This window comes from Amaranthus tricolor, chromosome 2 (assembly GCF_026212465.1).
Source record: "Amaranthus tricolor cultivar Red isolate AtriRed21 chromosome 2, ASM2621246v1, whole genome shotgun sequence".
NCBI lineage: Eukaryota > Viridiplantae > Streptophyta > Magnoliopsida > Caryophyllales > Amaranthaceae > Amaranthus > Amaranthus tricolor.
Genome location: NC_080048.1, coordinates 34,621,203 through 34,643,377, shown reverse-complemented (window position 1 = coordinate 34,643,377; position 22,175 = coordinate 34,621,203). Strand labels below are relative to the sequence as shown.

At 33.9% G+C, this 22,175-nt stretch overlaps 2 protein-coding genes and 1 pseudogene across 3 annotated transcripts; 2 read left to right on the top strand and 1 right to left on the bottom strand.

The window, feature by feature from the left end:
• The first annotated feature begins 3,544 nt into the window (after positions 1-3,544).
• LOC130806458 (cold-regulated 413 plasma membrane protein 2-like) lies at positions 3,545-6,990 on the top strand. Of its 2 annotated transcripts, XM_057671550.1 has the most exons (5): positions 3,545-3,617; positions 3,735-3,918; positions 4,904-5,011; positions 5,093-5,163; positions 6,416-6,990. In XM_057671550.1, the coding sequence occupies exons 2-5, from the start codon at positions 3,740-3,742 to the stop codon at positions 6,667-6,669; spliced, it is 612 nt and encodes a 203-aa protein (XP_057527533.1). In that variant the 5' UTR covers positions 3,545-3,617; positions 3,735-3,739; the 3' UTR covers positions 6,670-6,990. The 2 variants fall into 2 exon arrangements, with proteins under 2 accessions (XP_057527533.1, XP_057527531.1); XM_057671548.1 differs by lacking the exon at positions 3,545-3,617 and having other exon boundaries at positions 3,656-3,918; positions 6,416-6,941.
• A 3,798-nt stretch (positions 6,991-10,788) lies between these two features.
• LOC130806457 (pentatricopeptide repeat-containing protein At1g52640, mitochondrial-like) lies at positions 10,789-13,112 on the bottom strand. The gene is made up of 2 exons (XM_057671547.1): positions 11,498-13,112; positions 10,789-11,201 (listed from the first exon to the last, which is right to left on the bottom strand). Exons 1-2 carry the CDS (start codon positions 13,090-13,092, stop codon positions 11,075-11,077), a joined length of 1,722 nt encoding a protein of 573 aa, XP_057527530.1. The 5' UTR covers positions 13,093-13,112; the 3' UTR covers positions 10,789-11,074.
• Positions 13,113-16,386: 3,274 nt separating this feature from the next.
• On the top strand, positions 16,387-20,101 carry LOC130805755 (phospholipase D alpha 1-like; annotated as a pseudogene).
• Positions 20,102-22,175: the final 2,074 nt, after the last annotated feature.

The window sequence follows — 22,175 nt, the reverse complement described above, 5'->3', positions numbered from 1 at the left end:
GGTAAATTAGCGAAACAACTAATTATTATAAATTTGTTATTTTTAATAAGCTATTCTTAGCAGTGATAATAATTTTAAAATTTATAAACTAGTTAAACCAGTCATTCTAATTATTTACTAGATATAATATACCAGTTGTTTGTGAAACAATCCATGAATAATTCATGGTAGGTAAAAATTGATTGGGTATATCACAACAGTTCGAGTAAGGTGTTTTGTTTCGGGTTTTGTTTGGGGTAAAAGTTAAATTTTGTATTCAACATTAATTTTTACAATTTTTAAAATTGGGTTACAATCGCATTCAGTATTTAATATGGGGTCCTTTTTCTTCCAATTATTATGTTAGGTTGTGTTCACTATTATTGGTAGAGATATTATGTAACTTGCTCGTATGATATACTTTTTTCGTTCTGAAATAGTCGCTATATAAGAATATTATTGGTACAATTTATCTTTTAAACTTATTTTATATATTGCGGCTAATGTGTTAGAAAAAAATATAATCAAGTGTGATCTTGTTCGAATTGTCTAATCGAATACTTTCATAATGTCAAATTTTTATAAATTTTAGTTAAGCGTAACTTAAAATATAGATAACCAAAATTACGCATTGGATTGCGTAGAACGGAAAAAGTATGATATACATACCACAATAATAATGTTTGTACTTTTTAGTGAAAACTAACGTCTATCACAAATTTTTTTTAGAGAAGGTTTTTAGAAAAATAAATTGTTTTAATCAGAAGAAGTAAAAAAAAAATAGACTTCCGGTGTAGAGAAGCTATAGCATGTTATTAATATATTTTTAAGATTAACACAATCACCCACAGATGTGCATACTAAAAAGTGCTTGTGGCTCAATGGATAGAGCTTTTGTATGTAGAGTAGAAGGTTTGAAGTTCAACCCTTACTTTTGCACAAGTATCAATTGAGGGATTTCTTAACTGCACGCATTTCGCTGTACTCTCTCCTTGAGAGCAACGAGTATGATTTTATTTGCATTTTTCAGGAAAAAGAAAAAACCCCATCCAAATTCTGCCTTGTACGGAATATTAAAAGTATCCTTTTCCTTTTGCCTATTAATATGCATATTTTAAAAAATTAAGCACCAGCGCATGGTGAATGTGCAAGTGTGTAAAATTGTAGGTTAGTATGACTTACTAAATTCTGGATGGGGAGAGAATAAAATATATGTGAAATTAGAATTAAAGAACAAAAATCTAAAGTATAAATAACAATAATAACCACTAATAATCATAAAAAACTGTGCAGAAGATAAACGAGAAGAGTAAAACATAACGGAGGAAGTATAATAAATATATTATTGATAAAATTTGGGTCAACTAATTAATTAATTAGGCTTGCTCTATTAATTTCAACTTTGGAATTTTTAATTTATCCACAGACTTTATATTTTAATTTATTTTTGCTCCAAACTAATAAGAATATATTTTAATTTATTTTAAGACTAAATTGATCTTAATTTTTGCTTCTGTATTTTTATTAAAGATCAACAAAGAATTTAATTTTGATTCAAGTAGTTTTATTTATCCATGATGTCTTTTAAGAAAACAATCACCAGGAATTACAATTACAATTACTAAAAGTGGGTTGATTGACAAGACACACTAAAGATATTATTATTGAATTTTATAAGAAAGAAAAACTTCAAAAAAATTAGATAGTTTGACCACTTATACAGTAGTAAAAATAAATAGGATGGCAAGAAAATTGAAAAGATAATGTCAAATTTGTGTGTTAGGTTATACTAATGAATAATATGTTATGTATGCTTTAATTTTATGAATGAATATTAAATTTTGTTTTTCTTAATGAACATTAATGAAAGACGTCTCGTTCAACCACATTTTTCCCATATTTTATTGATTATGTTTTGATTCATATTAAATAAGTAATCATTTCATTTATTATATATATATATATATATATATATATATATATATATATATATGAGTTCCAATAAGAAGGTTGTTTAAAATACAAAAGATAAGTATTGTACACCCTTGATTTAAATAAGATAAAAAAAATTTAAGGTTATGATAGAGTTAGAAAAGTCTTAATGCGTGGGCCGGGTCAGATTATTGGCATACACTAGCGGGTTATGCCAAAGCCGATTTGACCCGGGCCAAGCCTTGCCCATTGAGACTTTGTTTAATCTTACACGGGTAATTCATTGAATAAGTACATCACAGTCCGAATGCAGATCAATAATACCTGAATTAACATTCTCTTTTGATGAAACAACACAGTACACAAATACACAACCACAAAATTAAATCAAGAGGATCCAAGTAATGATGATGAAAAAGTATCATACTTTCAATTAGAGGCAATAGGAGCAAGTCCATCAGTACTCAACCAATCACAACTTAGCAAAGAAATCCTCTTCAAATTAGGGAAAGACAGAGACAAAAACTCCAGACTAATTTTTCTTGAAGAATATAATTTTGATAAAAGTTGAAACCTTCGATACAATTTAAAACTGATTACTATGCAAGGCTTTGGAAAATTCTTAAAGATACCATAGACGTGTCTCAGGTCCAACCCATTAAGTTTTAATGTTTATTTACTATATCTCTAATGCCTATTTATATTATTCTTATTGTATACTTACAATATACTTAATCCACTGAAAAAGTACTTCAAATGGTTACTTACAATATCATAATGCCTATCGAAAAACTTAGCCTACTTACCATGTCCTTAATATCTACTTACAACATCTTTAATGACTACTTACAATATACTTAATGTCCACCGAGTAAGTACTTAAGTAATTACAATATTCTAAATGCCTACTTATAATATTTTTAATGTCTACTGACAAACTTACTTTATATTTTTCTTTATAGACCAACCCAATTAGAGATGATCTCTCAAAGAGACCGTATCTCACAACAATTTGTGAAATCAAAAAGGATTTCTTGGGCTTCTCATGGAAATTTTTGTCAAAGTATTTTGCCAAGAAAATGAATTGACACTCTAATATTAAATTTTGTATTGACCCTCCATAGTAAACCCCAATATTATTCCGACTCATTAATGATTTGTTACGTTAATGACCCGTTAAAATTAACCCGATCGGTCAACCCGTCCTATTGAACACCTCTATTCTTGTCTTACTCGTATTATTATATATTCTTTATAATTCATTTTACAAATATTAGACCTGTATTTACCTCCATTTGTATATAATTTAACTTTTTTTCATTAAATATGTATTGTGTCAATACAACTACTTCTAAATCATAGAAAATGAGATATTTACTTTTTAACACTATTTACTTATTACTTTTAATTTGTATTTTATTCTTAATTTATAAATTAAAACATAGTCAAGTAAGATTTTGTTTGATTCGTCTCAATGCAGATATTAAGCATTGAATAAGTGTATTTTATTTGATTCGTCTCAATGCAAATTAATATCCACTTTTTAAAATATTTCGTTATGTATAATAAAAAATATTAAGCATTGAATAAGTGTATTGGATAATGCGAAAAAGTAAATATCCTTTTTCTATGAATTGGGAGAGTATTAAGTTAAGTCAGAAGCTCCTCTAACTCTAGGCAATTATTGGCATGTTCACATTTCACAGGTTGGCACCAAATTTTTAGGCAATTTAAATCTCGTTAATGTGTTCTTTGTAATTTGTGATTTATAAGATATCCAATAAATCTTTCTGAATAAACTATTTCTCTGCTCTAAATTTCAGAAAAAATGAAGAAAGTGGATTATTTGAAGATGAAAACAGAAGATGAAATCTCAAGTGATCAAATCTTTTCGGACATGAATGAGATTGCAAATGCAGCCAAGAAGCTTGTTTCGGATTCTATCAAGCTTGGAGGTTTGGGTTTTGGTACCACTTTTCTTCAATGGGTCGCTTCTTTTGCTGCAATGTAAAATTCCTTATCTCTCTAGAATTTGATTGATTTTTAGGCAATTTTGTTGAATTGATTTGATGGGTTCATAGTAATTCATGAAATTTCATCTGGGTTTCAGCTTGTTTGATTAATTGTTGAGTTTCTCCATATGGGTTAGTTTGATCATGAAAAAATGGAGGAGTAACATTTTCCAGATCAAAGATTGTGAAAAATCAAAATCTGTTTTACACTTTATTGATGTTTGATTTAAGATCAGCTTGCAAATCTATGCTTTGGGTGTCAAATATAATTAGGAAAATGTCACGTGTTAGCATCGACATTTCATGAAACGTCAATGGTCTTACTTTAGTAAGATTTTTCCACATATCCAGTTTATGCCTTATTCAACTGTCGTAGCATTTTTTGTTAAATTCTTGTCAATTTTGATTTAATTCACCATTTTGACGTTTCTATCCTTATTAAGTGTTGGTTCATGTTTTTATAATTTGCCCTAAATCATTTTTATACTCTCAAATGTTTAATTCACCATTTTGACGTTTAATTCACAATTTAATTTATCGACCACAAACGCTTAGGGTAAATTACAAAGAAAAGAATCAACACTTAATAAGGGTTCAAAATGGTGAATTTTAAACGGAAATTGACAAGAATTTAAGGCATAAAATGGTGAATCAAATGCTTACGCCAGTTGGATAAGGCATAAAATGGATGCTACAATGTGAAAAAATCTTACAAAAGTGCTACCACTAACATTTCATGAAAGCTCGATGCTACTATGTGGAATTTCCCTAAGAAAAAGTGTTGTATCAGACGGTCTTACCAAGAGATGCGCCTCATACATGGGTTAAATTAGAGTATAGACTCTATGCTCTAAGTCGACTGATCAAGAGATGGTATCTCACCAGACTACCTCCTTGGTTACATGTGCTCTTTTTGGTTCTTGTAAAGCGATTGGAAGATGGCGTAACTCAATATATTTCTTTTGAATTTCATCTTGCAGTTACTTGTTAGTTTTGGATCGTACAAATTGGAAGACAAATATACTCACTGGACTCTTAGTGCCTTACATTTTCTTCAGTCTCCCTGGAGTGCTGTTCAGCATTCTAAGGTTGGTTAATGGACGGTATCTTCCTTTCTAATCATCATCTCATATAATAGTTTCTGTTTTACAAATCTCTTTGATATGCAGGGGACAGGTTGGAATGTGGATTGCTTTCGTTGCAGTTATATTGCGTCTTTTCTTCCCTCATCGCTTCCCTGGTATACATTTACATGCACTATCCTAATTTTAATCACTTTTCCTATTTTTTAAGCTCGGTCGTACAAGTAATTTTATAGTGGTTGATTTTTAAAGTTAGTCTCTATATTACAATATTTCAATACCATAATGTCATTAAGTGTTTTCCACCTAAGCAGGATTTTGTGGATCTAATGAATACAACCTTACTCTAAATAGTGGTAACAAAAAGGTTGTTTTCAATTGAATCTTAGTAGCAAACATAATATATAAAATACACATGATTTGATAAGTCTTCTTAATATGGTGCATTTTAATTCAAAACTTTAGAATTTTAGTATCAATTTATCAAATTTGATATCAATTCTTGAGGTTGCGTGATTGCTTAATAGAATCCCTAAACAACCACTTGTTATACTTTAGAACTACAGGTGTTCAACGGGTTTAGGCGGGACGGGTCAGTCAAAAATAAACGGGTCAGGGCAGGGTGGGTCATGTCAGATGTTAAAGGAGTCGGGCGGGTCAAAGCCCGTTTATGTCCGACCCACTTTGACCCGATTTTTAAAAGTTCATAAAATAGTTTTTTTATTATACTTTATGGCCCGTTGGATCGACCCACTTATGTATATAACAATATCATTTTAAAATATAAAAAAAATGTTGTAAATTTTTTTTGCAGTTAATTCTTATAATTATCCGGCCCGGCTCGACCCTTTACCCAAGGCCCGTTAATGACCCGACCCGCTAATGACCTGTTAAACTGTGACCCGGCCTGTTGAACTCCTCTATTTAAAACCCAACTTAGCAAGGTATAAACCCTAATGGATATGCTGCAAAATCCTCCTTGACACTGTAAAACCCCATATACTCTCGAGGGTGATTTTCAAGGTAAAACCCTCTATTTCTCTCTATTTAAACATAGTGTAAAGAAAATAGAAATGAACGGAGAATGAGATTTCATATGGACGACCATTAGAAGTTTGGAACTAATATATTAGTTTATGTAGTTAACCCAATCTTTTGAAATTACGGCTCTAACATATTTATGAGCTTAATTAGTTGCTTTTACCCCGGGAAGAGGAAGACACTTGCACAGCACAACTGAAAAATGATACGGAAAATTTAGATAATGAGAATTCATGTGGACAACCATTAGAATTTTGGAACTGATAAATTAGTTTATGTAGCTAACACAATCTTTGAATTGGTATAATTTGGTGCATATTCATAGTCATGCTGAGCTGAATCCTAGTATTTTGGTGTTGGGTACTGCAGATTGGCTGGAACTTCCAGGGGCTATGATTCTGATCATAGCGGTAGCTCCTAATTTATTTGCTCATACAATCCGTGGCGATTGGATCGGTGCAGCTATATGTTTGGCGATTGGATGTTACTTACTGCAAGAGCACATCCGAGCCTCAGGCGGGTTTAGGAACTCCTTCACAAGGGCTCATGCTGTATCAAACTCTATCGGCATAATTCTTTTGTTGGTGTATCCAGTTTGGTTCCTGATAACCCATTTTGTCTAGAACCTGCTTGATCTGTTTTGACTGTTTTTACAGCTAGTTCTTGGTGAATTCTCATTAAATTCTTTCATTTGTGTGGATTTAAGATTCTAAATAAATAAATAGTTTCATCAAATGGTATAGTTGCTTCTGTAAAATTTGTTGATATCTATCTGTTGAAGTTATGTAAGAAAGTTGATACCTGTTATCAGGGCCGTTTTTGAGGGTAGTTTTGAGGTGCAACCGCCTAGGGCCCACCTCATAAAGAAGTCTAAATTGAGTTAATTCTTATAATTAAAAATTAGTATTTGCATTAGTAGCTTGTAGTAGGGTTGAATTTATAGCATTAGGTTTTTCAGTTAAGCGCATGACTACTGAACTACATAGTTGGAAAAAAAATAACTGAAAACTTTATTTATATAAGGGCCCTTTTTTAGCTTTTGCCTAAGGCCCAAAAATTATCAAGAACGATACTTTCTGTTATTGTTAACATTGATGGGTGTGACCTACACGTGATCTATCTGAAAATACCGGAAAAAATTGAGTTAAACTCGATTGAAATCGAAACTCGATCCTTTTGACTCGTTTGTAGTTCCACATTACATTTTATTTTCTAGTCATCGTTTTTAATTGGAATCCAATCTACTTATAGTCATTTTGGTTATTTTAAGTCAATATTTTTTTTGTTGTAGTTCTAAAATTAGTAATTTAATGATACGGAAAAAAGCTCTTTGGCGTATAGGTTGACCTAAACCTAACACAACTGCACATACAAAGAGTATACAAGATTGCTTCCAAAACAAGGGGATCATAGAGAAAATTATTATTTCAACTGGCCGAAATACATCTAACCCGTTATATACCCAAATCGACCTAACATCACCCCGCCCGAATGATTTTTGTGGTCAATTTACCCTATAGACGGAAGCCTTGAAGAAAAAGGGTTCGCTGCTATTCCAAACCATACATAAGCCATTTCTTACACTGCAGGGCGTTGTTGGTTATAGCCAATGTGCATATGCCGGGCTCTTTGCTGAATCGATGAAAGTCTAACAGGCAGTAAGAGTAGAGAAAAGCCTGTTAAATTAGGCTGGACTTATTGTGAATGCTAGCATATTAACGGGGGGACACAAGTGCACACACTTCATAAGCCAAGGAGATATATACCATCCCAAAACCATATGGCAATGGGAAGAAGGTCTCTAATAGCTTATAAAGCGTGCACACCATTTTTAATTTATCGATGTGGGATAACTCATCCCATCACCCCCCCTTACATGCGAACCCTCGTCAAGTTCGCATGTGGGAGTAATCAATTAGGGTAGGAACGCCATTCGTTTCGAACCTACCATTTTTTTTTAAATAATTGATCGAATCACCGGCTCTGATACCATATTTAAAAATGGTAGGTTCGAAACGAATGGCGTTCCTACCCTAATTGATTACTCCCACATGCGAACTTGACGGGGGTTCGCATGTGAGGGGGGGTGTTGGGATGAGTTATCCCACATCGATAAATTGAAAATGGTGTGCACGCTTTATAAGCTATTAGAGACCTTCTTCCCATTGCCATATGGTTTTGGGATGGTATATATCTCCTTGGCTTATGAAGTGTGTGCACTTGTGTCCCCCTGTTAATATGCTGGCATTCACAATAAGTCCAGCCTAATTTAACAAACCCGACCATATATTTGGAGAAAGATAGAAAAGTGTCCACTTACTCCTTTGGAGACAACCTTCATCCTTCAATCACATGAAACCAGGTGTAAATCTAGGATCAGAAACACCGGTAGCACCAACACATATTGACATTCCAAAAATATGTTCGACAAGCATAAGTTGGCATCGCAAGAAAATTATACCAAAGTTCTAGAAGTCATGTAACACTTTTATTAGCCCATTTAAAGTTATTAAAGTCATGTATGATATTTTATTATTTTGTATAAGCATTTTATCGATAAATAAAATAAAATTGGTTTAAAATTATTTAAGTCCGAATAAAATAATACAAAATTCTTTGATGTTTCAGAAACTATTTTAAGGGATATAAAATTTTAAATAACCATTACAAATCACTTGGGGTATTTTTGATAATTAATGTCGTTATTTTACCGATAAAACAAATAGAATTTATTTAAGTCTATATATGGTCATGAAAATTCATATAAATTTTTTCACATGTATCTACTATTTATATAAGTGTCTCATAAAGTTTTCATGTCCAAAAGATGTCATTTAATATTTATTTTATATTTTACCGTTTTTTAGCTCACCGATTATTAATAACCGAGTAAAACTTATTAAGGTCCTTAAATGTCAACAAAATCTTCCCAAACTTTTACTAACATTAGTTGCTGTCCATATGAGTATGTGATAAAAAATTTCAAGTCCATATGTCTTTATTTGGTAATTATTTTATATTTTACTATTTCACAATTTACCGATAACCAATTTAACGATTACTCAAAAATCATAAAAAATTCTAAACTAATTATATTCTGGCCAAATCTTGTTGGAGACATTATAACATGATTTTATTAATTATTTTTGATGATCATGAGTTTATCTAATACCATGTTTCATAATAAGGGTATTTAACACCAGAAAATCCATTAAAATATCATTTTAACGAATAAATTTCAACAAAAATATACAAGAGATTTTCTTAACATATAGCTACTGTAAAATACTTTTAAAATGCATTTCGAATATTTTCCAAGTCCATATAACCATTTCCATCACGATTACTTTCACAAAGTAGTGTTAATCATGCCTTTAAACATACAACAATTCATAAATTAACATGCATGATGCCTACAATAATAATAAATGTAATAAATCATTCCATACTCAAAATTATCATTTTGATATCATTTTTCAAAATTTAAGAACTTTTCTTTGTGAATTTTATTTTTAAAAACAAGTTTATACAAAACTTTCCCAACGTGTTCTTAAATCCTTTAAAAATCACCCCATATGACATACCTCAACTCCAAGCCTATATAAATATTCCATAAGCTCATGCGTTTTTAGAAGTGGTTTCAACTTCGGGTCCTTACCCTTCAAGTCTCAACTCCAACTCTTTAACTAAACATATTGTTTTCATCCAAATATCAATAACAACTTTGGATTTCTAATATGCACTTAACTTTCCTTAGTTAGGGTTGTTAAACTAATACTTGTGATGATTTTAACATATTTGGAGTATACTTATTATGTTGAGCAACATACTTAGTTAAGTCCCATAAATTTACTTAAATTCTTAAAGTAACAAAATTTATAAGTTTGTAGAATACATTTTCTTAGTTTCCGATGTTTATAGATTTATACAAGTGATGGTTTTTCTTCTTTTTAGTCATAAAATATATTTTTATAACATACTTAATTTATGGAAAAGATTTCATACAAAAATTATTTTTATACACTTGTTCTAGTATAAGTTGTAAAAACAAAGTTTGTAAACTTGAAATTAGAATATCTTGTAAGAATGCTTCAAAGTGGTATGGATGAAGTATAATAAAATGAATAATGTGTTTATGAAGTTTTTATGTTCATAAACCTCATATAGATAGTCGTTTAAGTGTTTTTATAAGGAAATAAAAGTGTTTTTGTTGGAGGTAATTAGAGATGACCTTGTATGTGTTTATATGAATACTTTGAGAAATATATGATGAATTTATTAATCTGGACAACAACTATTATGCTCTAAAATGTGTGTTTTTCAAGTGGTTTTAGTGAGATTTTAAAATAGAAAACATGTAGGACTTGTAGAGGTTTTTGAGGGAAGTTGCCCAACATAGATTAGAACAAAAGAGGTTCTTTGGTAGAGTTTTTAGCTTATATATGTAAGTGTACAAAGGGCTATAAGAGGGAGTAGCGACAATTTTAGCATGGTTGATTGGGGTTGTTTTTTTGGAGATTTTGTCTATCATTTGATCTATTATAGTGTAGGAAATGTTTATCTAAGATAGTTTAAAGTTTGGGTAAAAATTATTATACATGTAACAAGTTATGTAATGTGTATTTCACGTTTAAAATCACTTGTATTCATGTATGAAATATTTAATTTACTCCCATCATGATTAAATAATATGCTCGGGTAATAATTATAATTTTCTCGAACTATTACGGGTAGTTGCTCAATTTTATGTTTTACCTCCAAAGTTTAAGTTACTTGTTATGATTTATAAGCACGTTACGAATTAACAAGTTTCTAATCATCGTAGTTTTTTTAAATTACTACCATCACTAATTATAATTAGTAACGAATAAATATATATTTTAAAAAAATTAGGTGCTAAAACGACTAATGAAATCTCATTAATAATGAGACTGTTTCATTACTTGACTGGCATTGAATCAGCAGGCTCTCCATTAATATCAATGACCCCAGACAAGCTTAATCACAGACCAGAAAAGATTTTCTAGTTCATTTTGGCACCTCCGGAGAGAAAGTGGCTCTATCTTCACTGCTCATTCTAAGATCTTTAATATATTGTGACAAAGAAAATAAATCCCTTATCCTTCCTCTCCCAAGACTTGAAGAAGGGAAAGACCTGAAAATAAAGAAAGATGTCAAGCAATTTTAGTTCAACAAAGCAACATGCCATTACCCAAATACCACTAACTAGAGAGTGACTCCCACCTTGGCGGTGTTTGGGGTTTAGATGTACGCAACCTTACCCTTATTAGTGATAACAACACTAACAATGAGGTTATTTATGGTTGACCCTAAGTTAACAAACATCGTATAATCTGAAACCAAAGAACTATGAATATTTGGCCTATAGATATATCATATAAGGGACCAGTAGAGAACTTTAAAACTTCATGAACTTGACCAAGCAATTACCTTGCATCAGGACAGAAGGGCCATTCCTCTTTTCTACAATCTAAACTCCCATGTTCCTTCCTCATCCGATGTTGAGACCTGCGTCCTCTCATTATTTTCGAAAGTTCTTTTATCGAGGAAGAACTACTTGCCTCCATCTTCTCCGCCAATATAGCCACCTTCTCTGACATTCTCCATCCCACAAGCTCCTTCCTCAACAATTCAATAGTTGAAGAATAAGGTGGGATTCCTTCATCAATCATTATCTCAAAGTATTTACATGCCTTGTCTGGCTTCCCATTCTTAAGAAATCCATTGATCGTTATAGCATAAGTCGAAACTGAAGGATAAAATCCCATGAGTGACATGTTATCCCACACTGCTTCAACCCCATCAAATCTATCAATCTTCATTAACATTTTAAGCAACATATTGTATGTATGGCTGTTTGGCTTACAGTTTTCTTTGTCCATTCTAGACAGCAATCTCAGAGCTTTGTTAACCTCATTACTATCACAATGACAAACCATGATCGCATTAAAACTCCATGTGTCTGGACTAACTCCGAATTTTATCACCTCATCCAAAAGTTTGTAAGCCTCATCAACCTTATGATTTTCACAAAGCTTCTTAATTACTATATTATAAGTATACAAGTTAGATACAAACTTATATCTCTTCATTCTATCAAGCAATCTAAAAACCGAGTTAATATTACCTGTTTTACTATAAGACCGAATAAATACCATATAAGTAAAATCATCAGGAGTAAGTCCCTTGGACTCCATTTCTCTAAACATAGTCTTTGCCTCATCTAAATTCCCTCCATTGCACAAGGCTTCCAACAAACTATTATAAGCAGTAACATCAACTTTACACCCTCTATCAAGCATTTCATCAAACACCTTACGTGCTTTTCCTGAATCACCTATATCACCCCAACCTCTGATCAAAATTGTATAAGTTTTTACACCCACGTCAAATTTACACTTCATTTTATCAAAAACCTCTTGCCCATGTTTAACAAATTTCTTCCTACACAACAAATACAAAAGATGATCAAGATCATTCAAGCTTGGTTCAAGTCCAAATTCAGGCATTCGATCAAAAGCTAGAATTGCATCATTAGGTAAACCGGCTCTACAATAATTACTAAAAATAACCCAGAAAATATTTGGGCAAAGTTCAAAATTTTGAGATGATTTCAACTCAGAAAGCAAATCCCAAATTAAATGAAACTGCTTTCTACAACCCAGAACATCAATAAGAATCTTGTAGGTATTAGTATTGGGTTCAAAATCAGGAGACTTTTTCGCCCAAAGATAGAATCTGTGAACAGGAAAGCTCAGATTTCTGGTTCTTTTCAAAACTTGATCAACTAAATTGGTGGAAAGTTTTGATGAAAAAGGTGCAAGTGCAGATTCAATGTTGTGGTGTGGATCACGACAGTCGCTGAGAATGCGAGAGATGGTATTAACATCGTGGGGAGATGCAAGAAGTGGTTTGGATGAGAATGGACGAGAATAATGGAGAGAAGAGAAGCCATTAGAGGAGGACAAGGAGAGGACGCGGAAGAAAAAGATCGAAAATGCTCTGCATCGGCAGAATAGTGTCATTTTGGAATTTTAGTGGCAAGTTTACTTGTTTAGTTAGTTGCCTTTTAGGTAAATCAGGTTATTTAATAACTTGATAAATCATTTTATCTTTTTATATTTTATTTATTTTTTTGTTCTTTTTGTGATTGACTAGGAATTTCTACGCTAAATATACTCAAATTTTTAGCAATAATCTTACTTCGTAATTACTTTTTCCGTTCCACTATAATCTTTCTACTTTTTACTTTTATTTGTTCCACTGATTTTACACTATTTCTTTTTTTGATTATGATCTCACTCTTATTCTTTCAATCTCATTCAAAAACTTATACTTTCTTTGTCTTAACCAACTCATTTCTATTTTTTTACTTGTTTTTTATCTCATACTACAATATAATTTTTTTTTCTGTTAAATTTTTACTAATTTTAACACAGGTGGGAAATAAGTGGGATAGAGGAAATATTATTATTTGACTTTTGTTGATAGTACCCTCTATGTGCTCTGTGTGTGCACTGCCTGCTGATTGTCCTCTCTGCTGTCCTTTCTTATTTTGTCCTTTTTAGTCTATTTCTATTATACTGATGTATTGGTTTATTCTCTTTTTCCCAATGATCCATGTATATAAATGAATGTAAGTTGGCCAAGTGTCCAGGATCATGGTGCATAGCTGCCCTAGCTTGATATATATATGTAATGCTTGTGGCTTAAGTAAGGATGAATGAATGAAATACAAAAATCATTCCCTCTGCATTATTGATTTTGATTCACTCATCATGGTATTAGAGCACTGCAAACTCTGATTATCATCCATACCTATCTTCTTCTACCTCCCCATTCTTTCTTTTTTCTACCTGCTGATTTCCCTTTTTCTCTTATATCTTGTTTTCTTTACTCTATTTCTTCACCAATCAATTCATGGAGAAAATGAACCCACAAAATCCCTTATACTTGCACAGATCAAATGGTCCCAATACAGTGAGTGTTGACAAGCTCACAGATATCAACAACCACAGAAGGTGGAGAAGATCCATGGAAATAGCATTGTCCTCCTAAAGAAAACTTGGCTTCATCAATGGAACAGTGACTAGAGATGAAGAGGACAGAGACAAAGATGATCTATGGGACACTTGCAATGACGCTGTTATAGGATGGATAATGGGCTCAAGGTCTGAACCAATCAAACAAACCATTATGTACATGATGGCAGTGAGAGAGATATGGCTGATTCTTGAAAGGAGATTTTCAATCTCCATTGGTTCTTTAAAATACAAACTCAATAAAGAGTTGTATGAGACTAAGCAAGTGTCATCATCTATCAATGAGTATTATACAGTGATGAAGCGTGTGTGGGAGGAGTCAGAGTCTTTGGGTAAACTCCCAACACTTAATGGAACTGGTGAAGAGGTGACAAGGTTCTTAGAAGCCTTTGAAAGTAGAAAGAAGAAAAGAGACTATTTCAATTCTTGAATGGTCTAGATGAAAGTTATGGAACCTTGAGAAGTCAAACACTCATGATAACACCACTGCCAACAGTGGATTTTGCATGTAGTTGTCTTCAACAAGAAGAGTCCGAAAGGAATATCCTAAATCCCATGAAACCACATATGGAATCCTCTGTAATGTTTAGCAAAGAAAGTGGAGAAAGTGTGCTGTGCAGTGTCTGCGGAGTGAAGGAGCATGTGAAGAAGGGGTGCTGGACAATTGTGGGTTATCAAAAATGGCATCCAAAATATAAGCAACCATACAGAGGAAAGAAAGGAATAGACGTCCTAAAATGGCTGCTAATGCACAAGAAAGAGGTATTCTAGGAAAAGGGAGTGAGATCACAGTAGAGCAACTGGAGCAACTTCTAAAAAACATTCCAAAGGCCACAAAATCTCTGTGAACAATGCTCAGTTAGAAGAAGAAGTTGACAACAGCGTTGCTGGTTTTACATGTATGGTATCATGCTTTTGTGCAAATGGAACAATAGCTGAGTAGATAATAGATTCAGGTGCTCATGATCATATGGCAGGGAGTGTGAAATGTGTAACAAACCCAAGGCCTATGAAAGCTGAGTATACAATAAACCTACCTAATGGTGAAACATCCAAATTTCACATTGTGATTGTGTGACACTTGAAAATGGGCTAACACCTAAAGATGTTTTGGTAGTGCCTGACTTTAAACATAGTCTGTTATCTGTAAAAAAAGTTCATTGATTCTGAAAATTGTAAGGTGAACTTTTATGCTGGATGGTATATTATTGTTCACAATGACACTTAGAAAGTCAAGGAGCTGGGTAGGTCGAAAGATAGGCTATATTATCTCATTAATCAAAACATAAATTCAGTGGTTGGAGAAATGAAACATGTTGCGCTTAATTCTATTAAGATAGAACATATGTGTATTGAATCTAGAAAATTGGATGAAAGTTTTAATGGCACTTAAGGTTGGGACATGCCCCTATGATGAAACTTTACCATCTAGGAGTCATCAGTAAACCTTCCACACAAATAGAACATCTATGTGTGACCTGTCCCATGGGAAAACTCACCAAACAACCCTACAAACTCAGCCAATCCCATGCTACCCAACTATTTGAACTCCTTCACATAGATGTTTGGAGGCCATACAGAGTTTGCACAAAGGAAGGCTTCAAGTTCTTCCTCACATTTATAGATGATCACTCAAGAACCACTTGGGTGACTTTACTTAAGCAAAAATCTGACTCCTTTACAGCCTTGCAAAAGTTCATCATCCTTGCAAACACTTAGTTTGGAAAGAAGGTGAAAATTGTGAGATCAGATAATGCATTGGAGTTTGATGATAGTCAATGTAGATTGCTATATGACTCTCATAGAATTATGCATCAAACTACATGTGTTGATAGGGCACGGCTGAATGGGAGATGCGAACGAAAACATAGAAATGTGTTGGAAATGGCAAGGTGTTTGAGAATGCAAGTTGAATTACCCAAACTTTTTGGGGTGACTGTATGCAAACAAGTGCCTACATAATCAACAGATTACCCACCACCACCCTCCACAAAAAAACCCCATATGAAATCCTTCACCACAAAAAACCTTCCTACTCCCATCTTAAGTCCTTTGGATGCCTAGCCCTTGCATACAATCCAAGTCACAACAATGACAAGATGAACCCCAGGGGTGTACCTTGTGTTTTCATTGGCTATCCTTCCCTTCATAAAGGATATAAACTTCTGAACCTTCTGTCTAAATAAACCTTTGTGTCCAAGGATATCAAATGATTTGAACACATTTACCCTTACACCTTGAACCCGAACCAACTTAAACACCTAATACCTCCTTCTAATGACAACTCCATTCAACACCCAACTTTTTAGGAAGACTCATCTGATGATGAATCCCCTTCTGATTGACCCTTCCAGTCCTCCTGCCTCTCCTCCTACTCCCTCTTCCTCCCCTGACACCTCCACAACTCCCACTGTCTCCTCACCAGCTCCACCTCTCAAACATTCAGATAGACCTAAAACCACTCCTTGCTGGCTTGCAGATTATGTTACTTCCATTGTTAACTCTACTACTGCTTCTGTGTATCCTCAATTTTATTGTTTCTCGACTAATCTTTATCAAAGCTCTAACCCTACGACATTTTCTGAAGCCAGAAAGCATGCTTATTGGTTCATTTCTATGAATGAAGAGATCTCTGCTCTAGAAAACAATCATACTTGGGTTATCACAGATCTTTCCCCTAATAAAAAAGCCATAGGCAGTAAATGGCTCTTCAAAACAAAGTATCTCCCTGATGGCAATATAGAGAGATACAAGGCACGTCTAGTGATCATGGGGAACAAACGACAGTACGGCATTGACTATGTGGAGACATTTGCTACTGTGGCAAAACTTACCACAGTTAGGGCTTTGCTTGCAGTGGCAGCTCTTAGTGATTGGGAAGTGTATCAACTTGATGTAAAAAACACCAACCTACATGGTGACCTTGATGAGCATATGTACATGAAGTTTCCCACAGGGTATTAAGGGCCTGAGCAACCTATATCCATTCACCTTCACTCTCTTGCTTCTACTAAAGTTTGCCAGCTCTAAAAGTCACTATATGACCTTAAACAAGTGTCTAGGCAATGGTTCTCTAAACTGTGTTATGCCCTGCAAACATGTGGGTTTCATTAATCCAAGAGTGATTACTCACTCTTCACTAAGCATCATGCTAGTCATCACACTGTGATATTAGTATATGTGGATGATTTTCTTATAGCTGGTAATCACCCATGCAGCATCACAGAAACTAAAGCTTTCCTCTCCTCCAAATTTAATATGAAAGACCTTGGACACCTTCGATACTTCTTAGGCATAGAGGTTGAACATTCCCCACAATGCATTTTCCTATCTCAATCCAAATACACAACTGACCTCATTAAAGAATACAAACTGAGTTCATCCAAGCCTCTTAAAGTACCCCTTGATCCAAACACTAAACTCACCCTTAACCTAGGTAATCCACTTCCATCCATATCTTCCTGTCAATAGCTTATAGGCAAGCTTATATACCTGACTCTGACTTGCCCAGATATTGCCTTAGTTGTGCATACTCTCAGTCAGTTCATGCATCAACCCACTGTCATCCATATGCAAGCTGCCAAAAGGATCCTGAGGTGGCATCTTGCACAACAATCCTTTACAAGGTATCCTTCTTGCTTTATCCTCTGAGGCACGTCTCATAGCCTACTGTGAAAGTGACCGGGCTGGCTGTTCCGTTTCTCACAAGTCAACAACTGGCTTTGCACATTATTGGGTCCCATCTCTTAAAAGTCAAAAAAGCAGGCTGTGGTGGCAAGAAGCTCAGCTGAGGTTGAGTATCGTGCCATGGCGCTCACTACATGTGAAGTCTTTGTGGCTCGTTCAACTTCTTAAGGATATTGGTCTATCTCATCACAACCCCACAATCCTTAAATGTGACTATAAAGCAGCTTTATCCATTGTTGCTAATCCAGTTCATCATGAGAGAACAAAGCACAACGAGGTAGACTGTCACTTCATTCGTGAGAAGAACTCTATTGCATAATTCAACCTCAATATGTTCCTTCTAAAGACCAGGTTGCTGACATCCTTACAAAGCACAGGATTTACATTACTAGATGGTCTGTATACACTGAAATTGCATTGGTCAGGGACTCTAGGAGGCCAAAGGCTGGTGGTGACCTTACCCTCGGTGAGCTTCTTAAGAAAAAGGCAAATGAAGGTGTGAAGGTTTGCATGCTAGTGTGGGATGATCGAACTTCTGTCGGTGTGTTGAAAAAGGATGGTTTGATTGCAACACATGATGAAGAAACTCAACAATTTTTTCGTGATACTGAGGTGCATTGTGTCTTGTGCCCCCGAAATCCTGATGATGGTGGAAGCATAGTTCAGGATTTACAGATTTCTACTACGTTTACGCATCACCAGAAGATAGTTGTGGTTGACTGTGCAATGCCCAGGGGAGGGTCAGGTAACAAGAGGATCGTGAGTTTTGTTGGGGGCATTGATCTTTGTGATGGGAGATATGACAATAAGTTCCATTCACTCTTCAGGACGCTCGACACTGAACATCATGATGATTTCCATCAACCTAATTTCCTGATGGTGCAATTACTAAAGGAGGGCCAAGAGAACCTTGACATGACATAATACCTCCCTCACCAGTTACTTTCCCTGATGATCCTGAGACATGGCATGTTCAGTTGTTTAGATCAATTGATGGTAGTGTTGCTTTTGGTTTCCCCAAGACACCTGAAGATGCAGTTAGGGCATGCCTTGTTAGTGGCAAGGATAACATTATTAATAGAAGCATCCAGGATGCTTATATCCATGCAATACGCTGAGCAAAGAATTTCATATATATTGAAAATCAATATTTCCTTGGAAGTTCATTTGCATGGGAGCAAGCAGATGATATCAAGATTGAGGATGTTGGTGCTTTGCATTTGATCCCTAAGGTGCTTTCCTTGAAGATAGTTAGAAAAATCGAAGCAGGTAGGAGGTTCACTGTCTATGTAGTTCTTCCAATGTGGCCAGAGGGAATACCGGAAAGTGGATCAGTTCAAGCAATATTAGATTGGCAAAGAAGGACAATGACAATGATGTATAAGGATGTTATTGCTGCTCTAAGAGCTAAGGGTACTGACGAGGATCCAAGGAACTACTTGACATTTTTCTGCTTGGCCAACCGGGAGGTGAAGAAATATAGTGAATCTGAACCTTTAGAACAACTTGAACCTGACTTTGACTACCAAAAACCCCAGCAAAATCGTCGGTTGATGATCTACGTTCACTCAAAAAGGATGATTGGTATGTTCTTGGCACCTTATTCTTTTCTCTTTATCTAGTCCCTTCCCCATCTACCTTGACCTCTTCGAATTTCTTTTAGCCAAAAGAGCTTTATAGAGCCAATGTGCCTCGGTTGTTTAAGTGGATAGGTCATTCTCTCATTTTTAGCTTCACTATTTTTCATTTTTATTTATCAACTCTGCGATTAGCCAAGGTCAGGAATATACAGGAGCTATAGTATTTTGGGTTCAGGGATGCTCATTTGTTCGATTTTTCCATTTATGAACATGGTTTTAATTCTACAGTTGATGATGAATACATTATTGTTGGATCTGCCAACATCAACCAAAGATCAATGGACGGTGCAAGGGATTCTGAAATAGCGATGGGAGCCTACTACCCACACCACTTGGTTACAAGGAATAAACCAGCGCAAGGTCAAATTCATGGTTTCCGAATGGCTCTGTGGTATGAGCACCTTGGGATGTTAGACGAAACTTTCGGCCTCCCTGAAAGCAGCCAGTGCGTGGAGAAGGTGAATCGAGCTGCAGACAAGTACTGGGATCTCTATTCAAGCGAATCTCTTGAGTGTGATTTGCCTGGCCACCTGCTTCGCTACCCTATTGGTGTTTCTAGTGAAGGAGACATCACACAGCTCCCAGGCTTTGAGTTCTTCCCTGACACCAAGGCCCGGGTGCTTGGTACTAAATCTGACTACCTTCCTCCAATCTTGACTACCTAATATAGTTTGTATATTGAGAGGTAACCACCCATTTCTCATGCTTTTCTGGAATATGAAGTGATCTTTTGAGATAGGCCGGGTAGTTTAAATTTCTAAATCGAGATTTTCGATTTTTTAGCGAGTTTTTCTATTATTGGTGTGATCTTGGTGGTTACTTCTCATAAATCATGATATATTGGCATTGTTGTTCTGACAACAGATGACTAAGATTGTTGACATAATTTTTACTAGCTATCCCCATATGTATTTTGTTGTGAGAATTTCTTGTTAAATTTTACCCCATTTAGAAAGCCTGACGTGTTTTCTCTTTTATGAGGCAATAAAACAACAACTTTGATTGTTAAGAGTATATTCCTAACAAAGGTTGGTTAAGTGCCCATTTGTAACCCACGTGTAGGTTGTCCCACATTGAAAAAAGAGAAGAGTTTAGAGTAACTCCTATTACGACCAATGAGTTTTAGTACTGAATCTACTTTGAGTTTTTAGATGGATTACATCTTCTCCTTGTTTGGTTTGTTTAGGCCCATTTCATAAATTATATCATATTATGTTGGAATGATCATACATAGTCCTACGTTCCGTTTAATAATTACTATTATGGTTTGTATATAAAATGATTAATCTTATGTAGCCAATGTCATATTAATAGTCGTACGGTCCATTTGATTATATTAAATCCAAAATATATATAATCCAAAATATAAGTTAAAGTGATTGGCAGGTTGCTCATTATGTCATATATAGTGATTGGTATCTAAAATGATTGATCTTATGATTTGATTAATTTAAAAGAAAAAGTGTCAAAAAGTATCTAATAAATTTTTTTTTTCAAAAAGTACCTAATAAAAAAAGTTTTGCCAAAAAATACCTAATAAAATTTTTTCTTTTCCAAAGAGTATAAAGTAATGTTTTCATTCAGTTGACAGTCAAATAAAATAGTTGACTTGTCAAAATCAAAAATTCTTCTTCCTCGTTTTCAATTTTTTTTTCAATTTAATTTTGATTTTGAGTGAAAAGTAGAGGAAGAAAAAGTGATGAAATTGAATTGAAAAAAGTAATTGAAGATGAGGAACAAGAATTTTTGATTTTGAATAGTCAATCGTTATATTTGACGGTTAACTGAATGAAAACGTTAATTTAGTACTTTTTGGAAAAGAAAAAATTTTGTTAGATATTTTTTGACAAAATTTTTTTTATTAGGTACTTTTTGGAAAAAAAAAATTTATTAAGTACTTTATGATATTTTTCCCTAATTTAATTGATGTTTCTGTGAATTTTCTAAGAAAAATTTTCTTATTAAAGAATCAAATTATTTTCGTTCCTCTTTCGTCTATTAATTTCTCCGATGTTTAAGTGGATATATACATATGTGAAAGAAAATCTTTGAAAGTGAAATGCTTTTTTAAAAGAGGAGAAATTATTGAAAAATTATTGATAATGCAATGTTGAAAGGAAAATATTGTGTAAAAATTATTAATTATGCTGTTCGATGCATTTATACAAAGAGACCAAATATGTTCAATAGGATATTAAAGAGTTTCATTTACAAGATACCAAGGAAAATTCATACAAAACTTCATATGTTGAATGGTGTGATGAACTCTAGTCCTATGAACATAAGAAATTGTAAGAATTTATTACTAATGTTTTAGATCATTTTGGATTTATATCGGTAAGATATGCAAGGAAAACAATTCATTTTATTAGACAAATAATAGAGTACTAATGAACTAGTAATTAAATAAATTTATATATGATTTTTGTTGACTTAGAAAAGCATACGATAAGGTACTAAGATAAGTAGTTTGGTATGCAATGACAAAGAAAGAAATTCCGAAAAATATATTAATATAGTATTAGATATGCGTCGAGATCTGAAGACAAATGTTGGGACTTGTAGAGAGACAATATATGATTTTCTAATCACAATTGGCCTTCATCAAGGGTCGACCTTAAGTCCCTTTGCTGTGATCCTAGATGAGATAACTCGATTGATACAAGGAGACGTGCCTTTGTATAATGGTGCATGTTGTTTGTTGATGACATAGTGCTTGGTAGATGAGACAAGGAAGGG